The sequence below is a fragment of the Watersipora subatra genome, chromosome 8 (assembly GCF_963576615.1).
Source record: "Watersipora subatra chromosome 8, tzWatSuba1.1, whole genome shotgun sequence".
Lineage (NCBI taxonomy): Eukaryota > Metazoa > Bryozoa > Gymnolaemata > Cheilostomatida > Watersiporidae > Watersipora > Watersipora subatra.
This window is the reverse complement of record NC_088715.1, coordinates 6,382,092-6,401,227: the sequence shown is the minus strand read 5'-3', so window position 1 is coordinate 6,401,227 and position 19,136 is coordinate 6,382,092. Positions and strand designations below refer to the sequence as shown.

Here is a 19,136-nt window from a genome sequence, read left to right as displayed (position 1 = left end):
CTAGGGTACATCAGATGTAAACGCGTATGAGTTTTTGAACATTGTTATCATAGACAATTAAGGATGTATGGTGGGATTGTATGGGATGTATGCTGATATACTGCGATATTTTTTAACCAACCCTTAAGCCCGGTTCCCATATACGCCGCAAAGCATTGGCGACAGCACCGCAGGCTATTGCGGTAAAATGGGAACCTACACACAGCGGATCGCAGTGCACCGCCGGTGGATGCCGGCGGTCAACGCAAGAGTTTGCGCATGTTCAAATTTCGCATACGGCCGCAGGCGAAACATTCCTGAAATGCACTGCACGGGTAAAGGTCACCATTATAGGAACGGCATGGCGAGCGAACATTTTATTTGATTACGCAATTATGTTTACGATATTATTAACGATGTGGCTTTATGTGAACATATTCCGCAGAGCATAGCGCAAGTGTTTTACTGTGCAAGTCGCAAGTGTTTTACTGCGTATGTTACCGCCGGAGTCTAGCAATCGATATGGGAACCAGGCTTTAGTCGAAAGTTGACAGAATAACTACAGTGGACCTCTACGATACGACATTAATTCGTTCCGGTGTTCGCATCATAAGGCGAAAATGTCGTATAGAAACCCATAGTAATTATCTAAGCAAACAACCCCTGGTAAAAATTTTGAAATATTTATATAAGTACTGTACAGATTAAAAATTAGTAACAAATAATATGTTAACCATAGTAACTATGGTTACCTGCAGTGACTTTAGCATATTTAGTAGTTATGATCTGATTATGATTCTTACTTCTTCCTTTAACATCCATATGACCTATACGAATTGAAGTTATATATGTAGTTATATAGTTATAAACATAGTTATATAGTTATATACGTAGTTATATAGTTATATACGTAGTTATATAGTTATATAGTTATATACGTAGTTATATAGTTATATACGTACAGTCAAACATGGATAACTCGAACTTCAAGGGACCGAGCAAAAGTGTTCGAATTATCAGAGCATTCAAGTTATCAGAGCACTGTCACAAGTCCATGTATTTACTTATTTATTAGTAGATACATGTACATATGCAAACTATAATATAAATCAAAAGCACAAATGGCTTGTTTCGAATTAAATGCTTCTAATGTAAAGTTTAAAACGTTTTTATCAAAAAGTATAGAGATTTTTCTATCACTTGAGATTGGTTTGTTGTTTGAGGTGATGTTATTGCCAGGACGTTTTTTTAGATTGACATTGGCAAAACTTGATCGTTGTTGAAATGCTCAAAAGAAAAGACATCTTTTTCTTTTGAGCGTTTTACCCACGATCAATTTTGCCGAGTTTTCTTGAAGTTTATGCAACTTCAAGAAAAAGTTACCAAAGAAAAATCCCTTACTTTACCTGGGATTCGTTAAGAGCAACACTCCGAGGCAGTTCAATTAAAAGTTTTACGAGGTTTAACGGTACATTGTATATCACTCACGCTTTTTGAATGGATAGTTATTGAATGTACACACGTATTCTGTGTTTAGGTCAAACGATGAATAGTTTTTTAGCTATGACAACGTATACGTTTAATAAAAACAATTTTAAGACGTTTTAAACATTCAACACTCCGACGTTGATTCAACGCGGAATCAACGTCGGAAAACTATTCGTCACGGGCTAGCCGGGTCACGCACTCAAGGATTTTCGCCACGCACATACAAAACAACATGCTGTTTTTGTTTTGTATGTGCGTGGCGAAAATCCTTGCGCGCGTGACCCGGCAAGCCCATGCTATTAATCGTATAGCAGTATAAATCAAATTTGACCAAACCTTTAGAAAAGTCGTTGACAAAATTATTTTGCCGATGGTGGTAATAACAACGCTTATGAATTACGAAAAGATGAGGTTTACCTCTATGGCTTTGAATAAAGTGATTTTCTAAAGCGATAACAACCGTTTCGGTAGCCGTTGGGCAAAAAAACAGTTCGAATTAACAGTGTTGAGTTCGAGTTATCTATAGCAATTTATCATTACGTGGGAACGGACCAAAGAAACCGTTCGAATTAACCATGTTTTCGAGCTATCCGTGGCCGAGTTATCCATGTTTGACTGTAGTTATATAGTTATATACGTAGTTATATAGTTATATACATAGCTATATAGTTATATACATAGTTATATAGTTATATACGTAGTTATATAGTTATATACGTATAATAAATTAAAGTTTATTGTAATTATTATATTAAAAACTAAATACTGTACTAGGGTATTGATCACACGTGGTTTGAGCCATTTTGGCACTGGGCCGACTTGTTATCAACCCCATATTCTTTGGTACTTGGCCATTACCAAATAATGGGGCTATATTATCTCCCCGAGCCAGAATTTGTTTGCCTTGCTACTGACAGAGTTATCTAGTCTCTTTAGGAGGCTTACACTACATGCGCTATAATTCTCTTTGGTCTAACATAGTTCTAAGTCTAATATTGTAGTTTTGCACTAATCGCTTATCTCTTGTTGGTTGTAGTTTTCACAGTAGTTCCCTCTCCCAAGTACGACACAGATGAGGAATACGAGCTGGTGTGAAACGATGGATTCTTCGCAGGGTCGTGTACATCATCCTTAACTCAGCTCTATGTATCTATGCATATACTCTCTCAATTATTCCACTTTTCACACATTTGCCTTGCCTATTCATCTAATTGTGCACCCAGTATTTATTTCAATTTATATTTTATAACTAATTAGTGAAACGTAAATAAATTTTATAGACATTAAAACTTTTCAATTAACAAAAGTGCTGACATGGTATCTTGTCAACTCAAGTGAAGTCACTACAAGGCTGCCATGGTATCTTGTCAAGTGAAGTCACTCACTACAAGATGATATGCTTACACCATTATTGTATGCTATAGGAGCATTTGAAGAAAGTTGTACATTCTAAGATATATGTTCAACGTGTCAAAATTCATCTGCTGAATTTATGACTACAAATTATTCAAATATTTCATTATTTACAATATTAGATATATTAAATATTGCTATATTTACAGTATTTACATTATTAAATTAAGTTTGGTATGTCATGAATATTACATTTTTACTCAAGTCTTGCTGCCCAGGTAAGAATTTTATGGCGCAATCCTTGGCATCACAGATTTGGTTTAAAAGTTTGCCTGCTCATGTTTGTCAATCTGTAAGCCCAACTAGTAGACACATGTTGGCTACAAAGATGCTGCAGGCAGTAACTACCTTATCCATGATAATGGCTGTCACTGCAGAATCTTATGAACTTGGTCAGGTGTCTGTGTGTCTGTGTCTGATGACAAGGAGCTTATCAGTAGGATATCATTAAATAGGAACTTGTACAAATTTTTAGTAGATTTTATCAGAAAGTATCGGTCTTTTTCCATCATTTGCAATTGTTTTTGATGTTTGAGGTGATCTGACTGCCAGAGTGTTTCAAAATGAAAACCTATAAGTAGGATTATGATGTCTATAGTTGCACTTTGGCGAAGAGGCGGACAGAATAGAGACTTGTCAAGCTGCAATTTGAACGCAACAATCAATAGCTGATATCAATAATGAGAGAGACAGTCAGTTGTGCAACTAGTGACATCATGTCGGCACAGACTTTTCATCTGAGCGATTTAATCGTGATCGGGTTTTGTTGATTTTAATCTTGAAATATCCTGGCAGTCAGATCACCTCAGGCATCAAAAACAATCACAAATGATAGAGAACTACTGATACTTTCTGATAAAATTTACTAGCATTTTGTGTAAGTTCATTTTTGATAGGCGACCGGCTTTGTCTGGTTCGCTGGGTTAAAGAAACATTCTTCCTGATGGTTGATTAGTAAAATTGGATTTGTCTGCACCCATCTCTCACAACATTGCCTAAAATATAAACACCCGCAAGGGCAGATACACTTGGTTAATCCGCAAGTCGGACGAGTTTTGTTACACCCAAATTTTTACCGAATGTTTCATGCTTTTGTGAAAGATGAAAACAGGACTTGCGGCTGATGCGTCAAAAAATGTTGCACAGTCTATTCCATTTTAAACATTTTCCACACTCACTATTATGTTGATTTGAGCAGTTCCGAATGTGCGGCTATGACCTCTGCTGTAGCTCTTTACCATTTCTTAACAAAGCACCTGCATTAATCCACAACATCCATATGTCCCTTGAAACACTGCGCAGTGCTCGATGTGCACACAACTCCAAATTCGCATCATCCGCACATTGGAAATAGTAAATGTTACCCATAATGCTTTGTCCACTTCGATGTTTAACAAACTTTAAACTGGAGAAAGAGCCAGACATAGGCATAGACATACATGTTGTTTATGGTTTGCATTGTTATCCAGCATCAGAGTCATTTCGATGATCAGATCGAGCCGTCTGTTCGAAATACCTAGTTACAGTATGTAGTGCTGCAAATAAGTAGGACTAGGAGAAAATAACTCTTTATAAAAAAGATCGGTAAGTTCAACAATGGAGTATTTCTGGCCAAAACTCAGAGTATGCATGTGACTGATACATATGTACATAAGACTGGACAGTAGCACTGCCATGTTTTATGCATGTGACTGATACATATGTACATAAGACTGGACAGTAGCACTGCCATGTTTTATGCATGTGACTGATACATATGTACATAAGACTGGACAGTAGCACTGCCATGTTTTCCGCATTAACATATTTTATACTGCAAATTTTTCAAAGTTGACAAATATTTCTTTTCATGTATTTTTCCCAGGAATGTGCTCTCCACCTGACAATTATACAGTGTATAGCTATAAGCCGCAGTCCCTATAGAAAGCGCCTTGCTTAAAACCTGTTCCTATTCCCCGGTAAATTAGGCTTCGAAATGTTGTTTTGTTTTCCTGCCCTTCCAGTTTACATGAGATGACAAAATTTTGGTCGCTACAGTATGTCCAGTACAATATTTTCAGTACGGTTATCAAATTTCAAGTCATTTGAACCAATATTTCTTGATATATCAACAAAATACCGAGGGAACTTTTTACTGACCGAATGAAAAATAGCCGCTGACAGGACCTTAATGTCTAATGATATACCGATTGAAAATATGAGTATGAAGACCAAAAATAGACAAAACTAGAAAGCTTCTCAGCAACAAGAGGGTTTGTACTAAAACTATTTCTATTCTTAACAAATATACACACTATCCGACTCGATTTACTCGATCATTATGTTCTTCAGTTAACTTTACAACATCACATCTTTAAAATCTTGTGTGAAAAAAAAAATATTTACAATATTTTATTTCTGTATGCTTCATTGAGTTCTACAAGCTTGAAGCTTTAAAGTGATATTCATTTGAAAAGAAATTATGCTATCTTTAAGTGCTTTCACAGTTGATGTAAAGTTGCTAACATGGTCTAAGATCAAGGGGCTTGCATGTGTCCATGAGACTAGGCACCAGTGTTCACTAGTTGTCAGCCAAAACAAAGGGATATAGGTAATTATGAAGGATAACTACCCGGATATAGACTACACCTAATTAATTCAAGAAAAACTGGTGTGTGGCATGGCATCATTTACAAAGCAACTTAGTGAAAAAATATTGAAAGTGTAGTCGTATTTGTTTTGTTAGACGTGTGCAACTTAATCACATCATCAATCATATGAGATATTAAGACTGGTCCTCTTCCTTAACCACATTTACTTCCTCGTTAAGATAACTCCCGCTACGGACAGACTTTTAAACAAGTTTACAGCTTCTAGTGCAGTTGAACATGGAACTCCGTGCCTTAGAACCCTGTCATATAGTTTGCTGCTTGTGTCAGGAAATGCTTGGGAGCCTTCATTATGCACATGATGTAGTTGGTTTCCTAGTCTGTCTGATCCTCTTCTAACAACTTCTCAGCTTTGACACTCAACAGAAAAGATACGTGTAGGTTAAAACTGCTGGCTAAGATGGCCATTGGTGAATGACTCCTGGTATGAACCATTGCTGGTCAACTGTGAGCCAGCAGCTACTATTAATTATAAGTAGGCCTATAGCTTTCATGAGGAAACCAACGATTCAAACCCAAGCAACCACCAGTGAAAGAGCAATTTCAGCTGTCGATCTCACCTTTCGTTGCATTGCGACCCGAAAAAGCTGTTGTCATAGTAAATAGCTGTGACTAGCAGTGCAGGTGGATATAATTACGACTAGCTATGCAGGTGGATATAAATGTAACTAATGGTTGCAGTTGATTGGCTAGTTGGCCAGGTAGTATAAAGTTGCATCCATTTCTCCAGCGGTATTTCATCATTGCGCTATATATCACACAGTTGTGTCACATGTATATACAATATTCATGTACTATATATCAGGCTTGTGTTTTCCTACACTACGGATTAGACATGGGCTCATTATCAAACTTTTGTTTTTCTTATCTCAAATAAACTTAAGGAAATGAACTTTCCTAGTCTAATCATCCGCATCTGCTAGTTCAGGGTCTAGATTGATTCATCGATAATCAGTATGACATGACATTGCCATGTCCTCAACACGGAAATAGCAGTACGTTCAGTTATACCAGGGCAGTGATTCTAGTCAGCTGCTGGGTAGAATGCAGTACGGGTGTTATTCCTAACTTGATAAGGTAAGTCATCATTATTAATGTTATTACTAACCTAGTAAAGTAAGTTATTGCTATTAATGCTAGTAATAACTTTGCATTTTTTCAGGTCTCATTTCATTTAAGAATAAGCTGAAATTGTGCATCTCGCTAAAGCTAGCTTCTAGAACTTTCTAGAACTTATGCTTAGAAATTAGGAACTGTTCCACATACATGTATTTTAAACCATTTTTTATGTCTGACTGACTTAGCCATGAATATTCTTTCAGCTAGAATTGCAAAAGTGTGACTGTATAATAATTGTTGACATTCTGTTGTGACCAAAGATAACGTGGTTTCAAGGTTCATATATCTATGGATAACACGGCGTCAAAGTTCATATGTCTATGGATAATGTAGTGTCAAGGCTCATATATGTATCTATGGACCAGATAGTGTCAAGGCTCATATATCTATGAGCAGAGCAGAAGTCTAAAAGTTAGGTATATTGATTTGGCAGGCAAGCAATTGCCAAAGTTGGCTACAAATTTTTAATGTTCCACAAATAAACTGTTTTATACAACTAGTTATATATATCTAGCATTTGGGAACAGTAACAACATTAATAATAATAACAGTGAACAATATATGAGTAAACAAGATGATGATATTAAATAAAATGTAAGTAATTTTTTAGTGAAGTCAGACTAACAGAATAACTAAAGCATAAAAATATAATTTAGGTAATATGATACTATGGTACGAGCAGTAAGCCTGCCTATCCGAAGTCATGCTAGGAACAATAAAAAATTGCTTCGCACAGAACAAAACCCAGGATGCCTGATGCATTACCATTACACCACTCAAGGAAACCCAACAATTAGTCGGATAGTTCTCGATGCACTTATTATTGGCGATCACTCACGGTACACGAAACGGCTGAGTATACTAGTAAAAATAATACGGTAATAAGTATTGAAACTTTTGGGATTGTCTCATAGCAAATGACTTACCTACTTTTTAACATTCCAACTTGTAGTTGTTTGATACAAAATATCGTGAACTGGCATTTCTTACTGTTGTACTAGGCTACTTGTATTCTAAAAGCTACAGACTAGCCTTGTGATTTGTACAAATGAACAGCAGCAAGTGTGGCAGCATCGTACCACTAGTGACATCCTAATACTGGAGACACCCTAAAACTAGTGACATCCTAGTCTGGTAACACCCTAGTATTAGTGACACCTTAGTACTAGTGACACCCTAGTACTAGTGACATTCTAGTCTGGTGACACCCTAGTATTAGTGACACCTTAGTAGTAGTGACACCCTAGTACTAGTGACATCCTAGTCTGGTGACACCCTAGTACTAGTGACACCCTAGTACTAGTGACATCGTAGTACTAGTGACACCCTAGCGCTAGTGACACCTTTGCGCTAGTAAGAAGTGAGTGTCCCTTGTACTAGTGACACTCTTGAACTAGGATACCTTGTTATTGGTGAGATGCTACTATTCATATCGTGTATATATAATTTTAGGTAGTGAGTCAATATACTGAGCCTGCCAACTATGGCAACAACTGAAGCTGAGCTCCAAGTTGCGCTAGTCGAGTATATTGACAAAGCTCTTGTAAAAGAGATATTAATAGAGCTGCTAAAGAACACACCACCAGCAACCAAATGCGCCTGTTTAATGTCAGCCAGAGGAGAAATAAACCCTGATCAAACTGCATTGACAAAAGCTGTCCGTGACAATGACCTGTCTACAGTAAAGCACATGTTGAGTGACCTCTCCCATGATCAGGTATTTGAGGTCGTAAAAACTCACAACAATAACCGATACACGGCTCTTCATGAAGCTGGTTGGGGAGGTCATACGGAAGTCATTACTTACATCTTATCGCAGCTTCATGAAAAAGATCACTATGCTTCTCTAAGACTTCAGACGGATTATAAAAATACACCACTGCATTTCGCCGCTCAAGCACGTCATTTAGAGGCTCTCCAGGTAATGATGAGCTCTGTAAGCCCAACCCAAAGGACGCGTTTGTTAAGAATGGAAACTAAAACTCAGGAGACAGTAGCAAGCCTATCAGAGCTGCCAGAGCTGTATCATGCATCAGCTGCCCTCACACAACAAGGTCTACTATTTATATACCAACTATCTACGCTACCTGGCGTTACCCGGGTAATAAAAAAGTCTTTGAACAGAAAAATGATTTGTGTTTAACATATATAACAATATTTCCTCATGATATAAAGTTTGAAAGTTACAGTTGTTTGACGAAGTTTGAAAACCTTTACAGTTGTTTTTATTTTCTCTCAATTTATTTCAACTACACAAAACACTTCTCTCATGATATGTAGTTTGAAAGTTAGAATGACAAATGTTTTTGTGCAGAACAAGCTTCTTTTTGGAAGCATTAGACAATGTGTAACTTCTGAGAATACATGCATTTAACAGATTAATAAAAAACTTGAACAGAATATGGTAGTATGACAGAATACATATATATATGTATATATATATATATATATAAAATTGTTTCCTCATCCCGGATACCCCGTATGGGTGGTAAATTCTGCTCTAACTCGGGTCTCCTACCAGAGACCTGGGAGTTTGAGCACTTGCCTTAAGATCTTAGCTGTTCCCAATAGCGCACTTTTCTGCCTTGTCTACCACCACTATATCTGATTGGTTTGCTAGGATGTCAGTCTGGATGTAGAAGTCCCAGAGGATCTTAGGACGGCCATTTTCATTGACCTTACCAGGAGCTTCCCACCAGTGTTGTGGTTTATTAAGGCCATACTCATCACATAGACTTTTATACACAACACCTGCGACATGGTTATGCCGCTCAGTGTATGCGTTCCCTGCTAGCTGCTTGCATCCACTGATGATGTGTTGGATGGTCTCAGGTGCATCTTTGCACAGTCTGCATCTAGGATTGTCTCTAGTGTGATAGATTTTTGGGCTGCCATGATTAGCGACTCTGTATTGGCCGTTAGGTTTCCTTTGTTCAGCCACATATATGTCTGGTGAAGATCGCCAACCTTAGATATTTGTTCGTGGTAAGCACCATGAAGAGGTTTCGTGTGCCAGTCAATTTCCTCATCATCAGGGCGTAGGTTCGTTGTCAGAGCAGCCAATTGAAATTCAGCTAGCAACTTATCTGAGATGGCCATGGAGGCGGCATATGCTTTGATGCTTTGCTCCTTCTCTTTCACTGTCTGCTGTACACGTTTGAGTCCCCTACCGCCATCTTTCCTATCAAGATACAATCTAGTAGTATCAGATTTTAGGTGGAGTGCTCCATGCATGGTCAGCAGTTTACGAGTTGCTATATCTGTTTCTTTGATGGCTTCCTCAGTCCACTTTATTATGCCTGCTGGATATCTTATTACTGGCAGTGCGTAGGTATTTATTGCCATGACTTGGTTCTTGGCATTGAGCTGGCTCCGTAAGACCTGCCGAAGGCGTTTCTTGTATTCGGTAATGGCTTTGTGACGTACCTCGGCTTCCTGGTTGATGTTGCTTTGCATAATCCCCAAGTACTTGTACCCTTCTTCTATATCTTTGATGGTACCATTTGGCATTCTTAGGCCATCTGTGAGCATAGAATGGCCTTTCTTAAGAATTAGCCTTCCACATTTCTCAATACCGAATGTCATTCCGATGTCCTTGCTGTATACCTGAGTGAGGTGTATTAGCGGATCAATGTCCCTTTCTTTGTTAGCGTACAGCTTGATGTCATCCATGTAGAAGAGGTGGTTTATCTTGGTGCCACTCTTAAACTGGTACCCATATTGAGTCTCCTCCAGCATATTGCTTAGAGGGTTTAGGCATATGCAGAAGAGCAACGATGATAAGGAGTCACCTTGATAGATGCCTCGCTTAATTTGTACACTCGCCAGCTTTTTGCCATTAGCCTCCAGTTCTGGATATATATATATATATATATATATATATATATATATATATATATAGACAAAGTGGACGCTGCACAGTTCGTTACAGAGTGCTCAATGATAAATCAGAGCTAAATTATAAAATATTTATAAGTGGAACTTCACTCTATAAGTTAAACATTTTATTACTAATAGTTTCATGTGGTACACTCAGTATCACACTCTTCAGATTTATGTAGACAAGCTACTCATATATATATATACTCATGCTACAGACAGTACTGTTTCGGCTATTGAAGCCTCATCAGTGCAGCTCAGAGCTTTGGCAAGGGACACAAATCCCATTACCAATGAGAGTTGACTTCCTGCCACGAAACAACTAAGTTGCCTCACAGACTATACATATATATATGTATAGGCCTGACATATATATATATATATATATATATATATATATATATATATATATATATGTAGTGTAGATGTAGTGTTCAATTTAAAGACAGTGCACTTGAACGCAATTTTAATTTTGGAAGTGGATACTAGTTGAACATTTTATTTTCAATATTGGCTAACAAAAACTCAATTAATGAAATTTATTTTGTTTTTATGTGCTACAGTTATTAAGATAACAAACTTGTTCATATGAACAAAACTTTAAAGAGCCTCCTATGTTCATTTGGTAGCTTTGCTAGAGTTGATAGTTTATCTAGATAAGCTATTCATTTATCTAAATAAGCTACTCATTTATCTAGATAAGCTACTCATTTATCTAGATAAGCTACTCATTTATCTAGATAAGCTACTCATTTATCTAGACAAACTACTCATTTATCCAGCCAAGCTACTCATTTATCTAGATAAGCTACTCATTCATCTAGATAAGCTACTCATTTATCTAGATAAGCTACTCATTTATCTAGATAAGCTACTCATTTATCTAGATAAGCTACTCATTTATCTAGATAAGCTACTCATTTATCTAGATAAGCTACTCATTTATCTAGATAAGCTACTCATTTATCTAGATAAGCTACTCATTTATGTAGACAAGCTACTCATTTATCTAGACAAGCTACTCATTTATCCAGCCAAGCTACTCATTTATCTAGATAAGCTACTCATTTATCTAAATAAGCTACTCATTTATCTAAATAAGCTACTCATTTATTTAGATAAGCTTCTCATTTATCTAGATAAGCTACTCATTTATCCAGACAAGCTACTCATTTATTTAGATAAGCTACTCATTTATCTAGATAAGCTACTCATTTATTTAAATAAGCTACTCATTTATCTAGATAGGCTACTCATTTATCTAAATAAGTTACTCATTTATCTAGATAAGCTACTCATTTATCTAGATAATTTATTTATTTATTTAGATAAGTTACTTCAAAGTTCTAGTTAATCTATTTCAAAGAGTTATGTGAAGAAGTTGAATAACTAAGTTAGTGTTGGTTTTCAATCTTATGTTCAGTAGAACAATCATGTAACACTTGCACAACTTTTATTACTCGTTATAAATAAGTGTGTATGAAAAATATTTCCGTAGCTAGCACAACTGTTTTTCTTAGCTGTGACTTTGCAAGTTCAGTTTGCAAACAGTCAAACAATATTTTAAGTGATCTTAATTTTTTCTTGATAAAATTCTTCAGAATCTTTTGTCAGTACATAAGACTTTAGCGAGTGGACCAGTCTGAAGTTTTTTATTACTGGCAGTTTTTAATTGCAATGCATTGTGGGTAATGTACTATTGTATTATTGTCTTGGCATTTAATGCACCAGTAGCGTATATATGACGCTTCAAATCAAATATTCTCAAACTTTTTTTCAACTTGGCTTAATACAGTAAAAAAAAGTGGTATGTTTCTGCAAAGCTCTTAACTGAGACGCACTATCATGCATCATAACATGATAATTTACAAAAAAGTAGTTAGAGCCACCTGGTGAAAACACCAAATGCGGTTAGGCCAAAAACCACCTTCAACCGCAAGCGCTAGAGAGGAGGTGTAAACCATAAAAAGAAACTTGCTCAATGGTGTTACTGCACAGAATCCGTTTGCCTCTTTTTTGACTTTTGCATACTGATTTTGTGTTTTAGAACTGACTGATGTGAAAGAGAAACTTTCTGATATAAAAACTGAGCAAGTCAGCTATAAAGAGGAATTATTAATGCTGAAAAAGCAGACAGACCAACATGACACCTGCAACAGCTGTCAGTCTTATGGTATGTTGATACACCTGCAACAGCTGTCAGTCTTATGGTATGTTGATACACCTGCAACAGCTGTCAGTCTTATGGTATGTTGATACACCTGCAACAGCCATCAGTCTTATGGTATGTTGATACACCTGCAACAGCCATCAGTCTTATGGTATGTTGATACACCTGCAACCACCATCAGTCTTATGGTATGTTGATACACCTGCAACAGCCGTCAGTCTTATGGTATGTTGATACACCTGCAACAGCCATTAGTCTTATGGTATGTTGATACACCTGTAACAGCCATCGGTCTTATGGTATGTTGATACACCTGCAACAGCCATCAGTCTTATGGTATGTTGATACACCTGCAACAGCCATCAGTCTTATGGTATGTTGATACACCTGCAACAGCTGTCAGTCTTATGGTATGTTGATACACCTGCAACAGCCATCAGTCTTATGGTATATTGATACACCTGCAACAGCTATCAGTCTTATGGTATGTTGATACACCTGCAACAGCCATCAGTCTTATGGTATGTTGATACACCTGCAACAGCCATCAGTCTTATGGTATGTTGATACACCTGCAACAGCCATCAGTCTTATGGTATGTTGATACACCTGCAACAGCTGTCAGTCTTATGGTATGTTGATACACCTGCAACAGCTGTCAGTCTTATGGTATGCTGATAGCAGACATTTTCTTTGAGAAGAGTTGGTGTAGAGATTTAGCAGCTAAATGCAACTTTAAATGTAAGTCTGTAAGTGGGTGAATTTGTGAGATCGATCCTGCCGCTTGATCTATTTAGTATTTCCCATGATGCAGCAGTATTTAAAGTGGTTATAAATCGTTCTAAGCACCGTGGCTAACAGTCAAGACTGCATGACTTCATAGCATCCCTTTAACCTATGTAAAAATAGCAGAATTATTTACTCATCATTTCTCCAAAAAGCCTTTGGTTCTCATCAAAGGAAGGCTTGTAACCTTTTACATTTTTGACGAGAATAATATTTTTGTCACCTTGGACAAAAGATAAGAAGCCATCATCCTAAACTAATGCCCTATATGAGCTATGGTTTGGGCTAGCTAAGCAATAGACACGGCTGTGGGTAACATGTTAATATCAATAGCCTTTGGACCTTAAAGTTTGGTTTACAATTATGAGCTGTGCAATATTTGCAGTCATACTTTGATGGTTTAGTCTCTGCCTAATCTGACCCATTCTGTAGAGTTACTGGTTTTCTATCCTAGATTATTGTCTACTTCTAATTGTTTATGGGAAGGAACTCTGGGAAGGCTATGAAAGATGGAACTCTGGAAAGGCTATAAAAAATTTGTACAAAATCAAAACGGTTTAACCTTTTTGTTGCACAGAAATAGAGAAATTGAAAGAAAAACTTAATGAAATAACAGAGGAACTTCAACAGGAAAAAGAAAATAATAGACAACTCATGAGAACAGTAGAACAACAGACTAAAGGTAGTTCTCTCCCCTGTGCCTAATCATCCCTCCACACCTCTAATGCTACCAAGTTGTCAGATCTAATCTTACATAATACAATATTTTATATTATTTTATATTTTTATATTTGACAAGATAATATGTCATACTATATTCCATGATATTTGGTTCTGTAGATTATATTATGATTATGCATTATCATGGTTTTTATACTTTTGCATATTTTAGATAATACTATATTGTATTGTATTTTATCGTATCAAATTTTATATTGTATAGTATGGCATTGCATTGCATAGCAATGTGTTACGATGCCGTACATTACATTATATTAAATAAGTTTACAACCTATGTTATAAAATACTATATTGTACATCATTACATTAATTTATAACACATTTAGTTATATTGCGTTGCAGTATCACGCCATGTTTGGCTTTACCTCACTCTGCCTCTCATTGCCTCCCCTCACCTGACTTCACCTGGTTCTGCTTTGCATTGTGTTGTATTATATAACATCAACGAAGATTGTGAGTAATATTTTGTAGGTTAGTTAGTATATTCTGGGTTGTACAATCGTATTTGCATGTAGTATTGCATTGGAGTGTGATCCTCAATAACTCAGATAGTGTGTACAGTATATGTATATCAACTACTCTTTCAGAATGCATAATATGAGATCTACAATACTTAAATTTAAAAAATTAATAGCGAAATGCCCTGCGTTGCTCGGGTAATAAAAATGTATTGCACAAAAAACTTATTTTTATTTAACATATACAACATTTACTATTTTAACTTTTAATTAAAGGTGTTTTTTTATTGTCGTGTGGTTGTGTCCTGCCAATGCATAACTGAAATATCCAAAAGTTCGAGAGCTAAAACAGATTGTTGAAAAAACATTTCTTCTTTCTTTCTGCATACACATTCATTCAAGATTTAAAACAGCATATAAACAGTGGCGAGGAATGTAGTTGCCATTGGCTAAGGTTCTTTACCCAATGAATTTGAGTAACTTAACCTAGTCTAACTATGTATAATAATTTTTAAATATAATAATTTTAGGGTGTTTGGTTCCCCAGTAGGTATATCAACCACCAAATTTTTATACAATGTGTATTTAAACAATTTTATTGTTGTACACAAAGTTCATTATATGAAAACAAAAGTACAAATCTAAAACTATATATCATGAGAAAAGTATTTTGAATAACACAAATAAATTTAGAAAAAATAAATAAAACAACAGTAATGGTGTTCAATTGTGAAGTAATTAGCAAGGCAATGGCTAAAAAAAGTCTGTACTACTACGATTCTCACAATGAGAAATGATTTGATACCGATACAATTAATACCAACTGAGAAAATAAAATAAAAAGGATGAATATGTTGAATCAATAATAACAATGAGTACATAGAAGTGTGTGTATAAAAAGGTTACTTTTGCTGCAGAAGCTATTTATCAAAACTTTGAATACAACAATATTGGTACAAACGTGAAAATGAGGTATCGGAATTAAATACATCACTGAAGCACACAAAGGTAAACAATGTTTTTTGTTCGACTGAGTGGAGAGAAAGTGTACAGTTAATTTTTTAAGTGAATGCTGAAAGTTTTTAGTGATTGATCTTATTTTGAGAACACTCAATGCAAATGAAAATTAAACCAAAAATTGAAGGCGTGTAAACTGAAACGGCGTATTTAAAAATGACAAAATAAAAAGAGGTAATGAATATAAGGCTATTAAAAAATTTAAAAAGAAAAACAAATTCAGAAAGGTAATGATAATTAATAATAAAAAATACATACTTAACTTGTATTCAGCAACTGCGACTAGAAGTAAAAGTTGTCACAGAACTTGGATATGCTGAACCAATATTACAATAACTAATAGTTTTCAAAATAGACAAAAAAACAGATAATTCATTTTATATACATGTATATAGATGACTGACCAGTAGATAAACTGAGTTACTGCGACAACATTAATAATTTTCTATAAATATTTTTTATAAGGTAACATAATCAGCAAGTAATGGTTGGTTAAATCTGTTCTCACAATCAAGTACCATTCTCACAACAACTAATAGATTTCTATCATGTGACTCTACAATCCCACTACAAAGATCAGTGAATAAGATGGGATGACTAGGCGCATAAAGTGCTTCAGGTAGTCACTAGTATGATTAGTGTTGTCTAGTTTCTTCATATATTTGTTTTAATAACTGTCTTTAGTAATTAATAATAGTATAATGCATTTTAATATATATTTCTCAAAGTCGGTCTGTTGGAAATCCGTCTGCTGGAAATCTGGCTATAGCTATTATTAGAACAGCTGAGCTGGACAACAATACAGACTCAAAGTCATGGCTTACCGTCGTTGGAAGCCTAACCTTATTAACAAGCTTAGTGGAGTTTTCTATTGGCAATATGCCAGGCTACTAGCTTGAAAGGTACAGTTGTTTGACAAAGTTTTAAAACCTTTACAATTGTTTTTATTTCTCTCTTAATTTATTTCAACTACACAACACACTTCTCTCATGATTTGTACTTAGAAAGTTATAATGGCAAATGTTGTTATATGTTAAATACAAACCAATTTTCTGTCCAAAGACTTTTCTATTACACAGGCAACGCCGGGTGGCACAGCTAATTTTAATATATGTCCACAGTTGTAGTTATAAGGTTAGTATTTGGTTCACAAGTACTTCTGATAAAAGACAAGGTATGTACAAAGTAGTTTCTAAAACTACTATACTCTGATTAGGGTTTTATAATTCACAGACCACTATGATGAAATGTTTTAGCTAATAGAAATATGTTAAAACCTTTTATTTAACTTTTTTTACCATGGTCAGATCTCAAGAAAGCTACTCACGCAATCTCTATTCTAAAGACAGACACTGCTAGGCAGCAGGCAGACTTAAGGAATCAATTTGTCGGTACGTTCACAATTTCCTTTCTGGTTTCATTATATTTGGCAAAATACATCATAACATCATTGTTTTAAAGTGACTGTGTATTATTCTTAAACTTATTACATTGGTTGCTATGAAAAATTTGCAAGCATTGCTACAACTAAATTTACAACAATGAGTGGACTAAAAAAAATTGTTTTAAAAGATCGTATTTACTAAAGATTTTGTTACAAAATGACCATTTTTAAAAGGGTTGTCTGCTTTATTCAATGAATCGACAATGAGACAACTTCAATCAACAGATTTATATATTTTCTCAAAAATTCTTGGGTTAAAAAATGATTTTGTTTGCATAGATAAATATAGGTAAATTTATATTTTTACAAAGTTTTGTTCAAATGATTAATTGTCACTACATGCATATGTCTTGTCGATAAGATCCTTTGCTTTCAACTCTCTCAGAAACAACACAAATAAGCAAATAATTTTTTATGTAGCTTCCTGTCTATGAACTGAGTTCCAATATCAACTCCAAAAACCAAATCAGGACACAACAGTATTATCCATGACTGTGATGGAAGGAAGTACTAGTCCTTAATAGAAGGCTACTGTTAAGTTATAGCTATGTTAGTTTACTGTGTTTGTATTGACAAAAAGAGTCAAACTTTAAATATTATTAGATTATTAAATATAACATAGAGTTTGTATGGTAAACAGTCGAGTTTCTAGTCATTCGTTCATTGGCCAATTAATGATATATCTGCTACATAGTATAGACTGATGACTGCCAATTAGCCATGGGTAGGGATGGCTCTAAATGCCCGCAATAATTTGTTTTTACTTGTAGAATTCAGAGAAAAAGGCAACCCATGAGTAAAACAGGTTTTACATGTCGATTCTAATTTTAAGCTAAATAGGTAAAAATTAGAGTTGACAGCTTTTTCCAATAAAGTTCAGAGCAGCCTAACAACTCACTTTTAGTAGTGTCAAACCACATTTTTAGGAGAAATATATTGCTAGTTTTTTAGTAAAGCCTTCAGCACAAGCCAAATAATATTTTTATGAATTTTGCTTTTATTGAGATTGCGATAATTTTAACTTTGGGAGTAAAATTAGCGCAGCTACATATTCTTAGTAATGCTTTTTTTGTAATCTCATAAATTTGTCATAGAGCTCATAATAAAAAAGCAACCACAAAAACATTTTTCTATTTTGATGCATGTCAGTTAAAAACAATCTGTGTTCAGATTAGCACCTACAAAAAATTTTCTCCACCACAAAAATGTGATGCGAACTTACCAGCAATTTAATACTAATCCTGTCTGCTCAAAACTTATATGGTGCTCTAAAATGCTTCTGAAGATTCAATTGCAAAATGATGGTGAGTTCTCCAAAATTATCAAATCATGATCAAAAAGCTTTTCTTTTGATGTTGAAGGCAGCTGATCTCGTATTGGGGTTCAATAATCCCTAAAAGATACATAAGCCTATTAGTGTGGTTTTGATACATGTAAGTGCATGCTCTGGTCAAAACTATTGTAGAACTCAGAGAGATCGATAGAAGACAAGCTCGACTTGAGGAAGATCAGCATCATATGGAAGTCTATATAAGAACACCTATAGCTACGGATGCCACTGGAAATCAGGATGTTGAAGATTACTGACCAGGCTGCTTCTGAGCTTAAAGTTGGTAAGTTGCTTTCTTATTTTGCTTATTTAGGTAGGTAAATGTAATAAAAGGTATATCGGCTTTTTTACAGCCATTGTTGGTGATATGTTTTTAATGGAAGCGCCTAACGATTGTCCCTTTTCTACAGCTATAACAATTTATATATAATATCTTATTTTATTATAATTTATATAGAACATCTTGCCTACATTACTATGTCCTGTTTAGTAATGTGTTGTTTCTTATTGACATGAGCTGTGCTAAACATCTAAAGGCAGTCATTACAAGCTTTGCCAAACTCTGCCGCAAAGGCATATCGTGAAAGTCAGTTATCACTTTTAGCTTTGTTGAAGGATTTAATAAGTATGTCTGTTAATACTAAAATTTTCTATCTTCAAAATG

At 35.3% G+C, this 19,136-nt stretch overlaps 2 protein-coding genes across 4 annotated transcripts in view; both read left to right on the top strand.

Annotated features, from left to right (window-relative positions):
* The window catches only part of LOC137401536 (cysteine protease ATG4A-like), a 29,332-nt gene extending 26,576 nt beyond the window's left edge, over positions 1-2,756 (top strand). For all 3 annotated transcript variants that reach the window (XM_068087939.1, XM_068087938.1, XM_068087937.1), the window contains exon 12: positions 2,504-2,756. In XM_068087939.1, coding sequence (XP_067944040.1) covers positions 2,504-2,562 — 59 coding nt within the window. In that variant the 3' untranslated portion in view covers positions 2,563-2,756. The remainder of the gene's footprint in view (positions 1-2,503) is intronic.
* Positions 2,757-8,130: 5,374 nt separating this feature from the next.
* Positions 8,131-18,755, top strand: LOC137402248 (uncharacterized). Its single transcript, XM_068088745.1, has 5 exons — positions 8,131-8,701; positions 12,574-12,699; positions 14,060-14,164; positions 17,006-17,089; positions 18,608-18,755. Exons 1-5 carry the CDS (start codon positions 8,131-8,133, stop codon positions 18,727-18,729), a joined length of 1,008 nt encoding a protein of 335 aa, XP_067944846.1. The 3' UTR covers positions 18,730-18,755.
* Positions 18,756-19,136: the final 381 nt, after the last annotated feature.

What these genes read in the sequence shown, in the direction of transcription:
- LOC137402248 (XM_068088745.1), top strand. Translation starts at nt 8,131, where the DNA reads ATGGCAACAACTGAAGCTGAGCTCCAAGTTGCGCTAGTCGAGTATATT. An exon ending in CAACAGCTGTCAGTCTTATG is followed by an intron (nt 12,700 to 14,059) that starts GTATGTTGATAC and finishes TTTGTTGCACAG; the next exon opens with AAATAGAGAAATTGAAAGAA. An exon ending in CTTAAGGAATCAATTTGTCG is followed by an intron (nt 17,090 to 18,607) that starts GTACGTTCACAA and finishes AAACTATTGTAG; the next exon opens with AACTCAGAGAGATCGATAGA.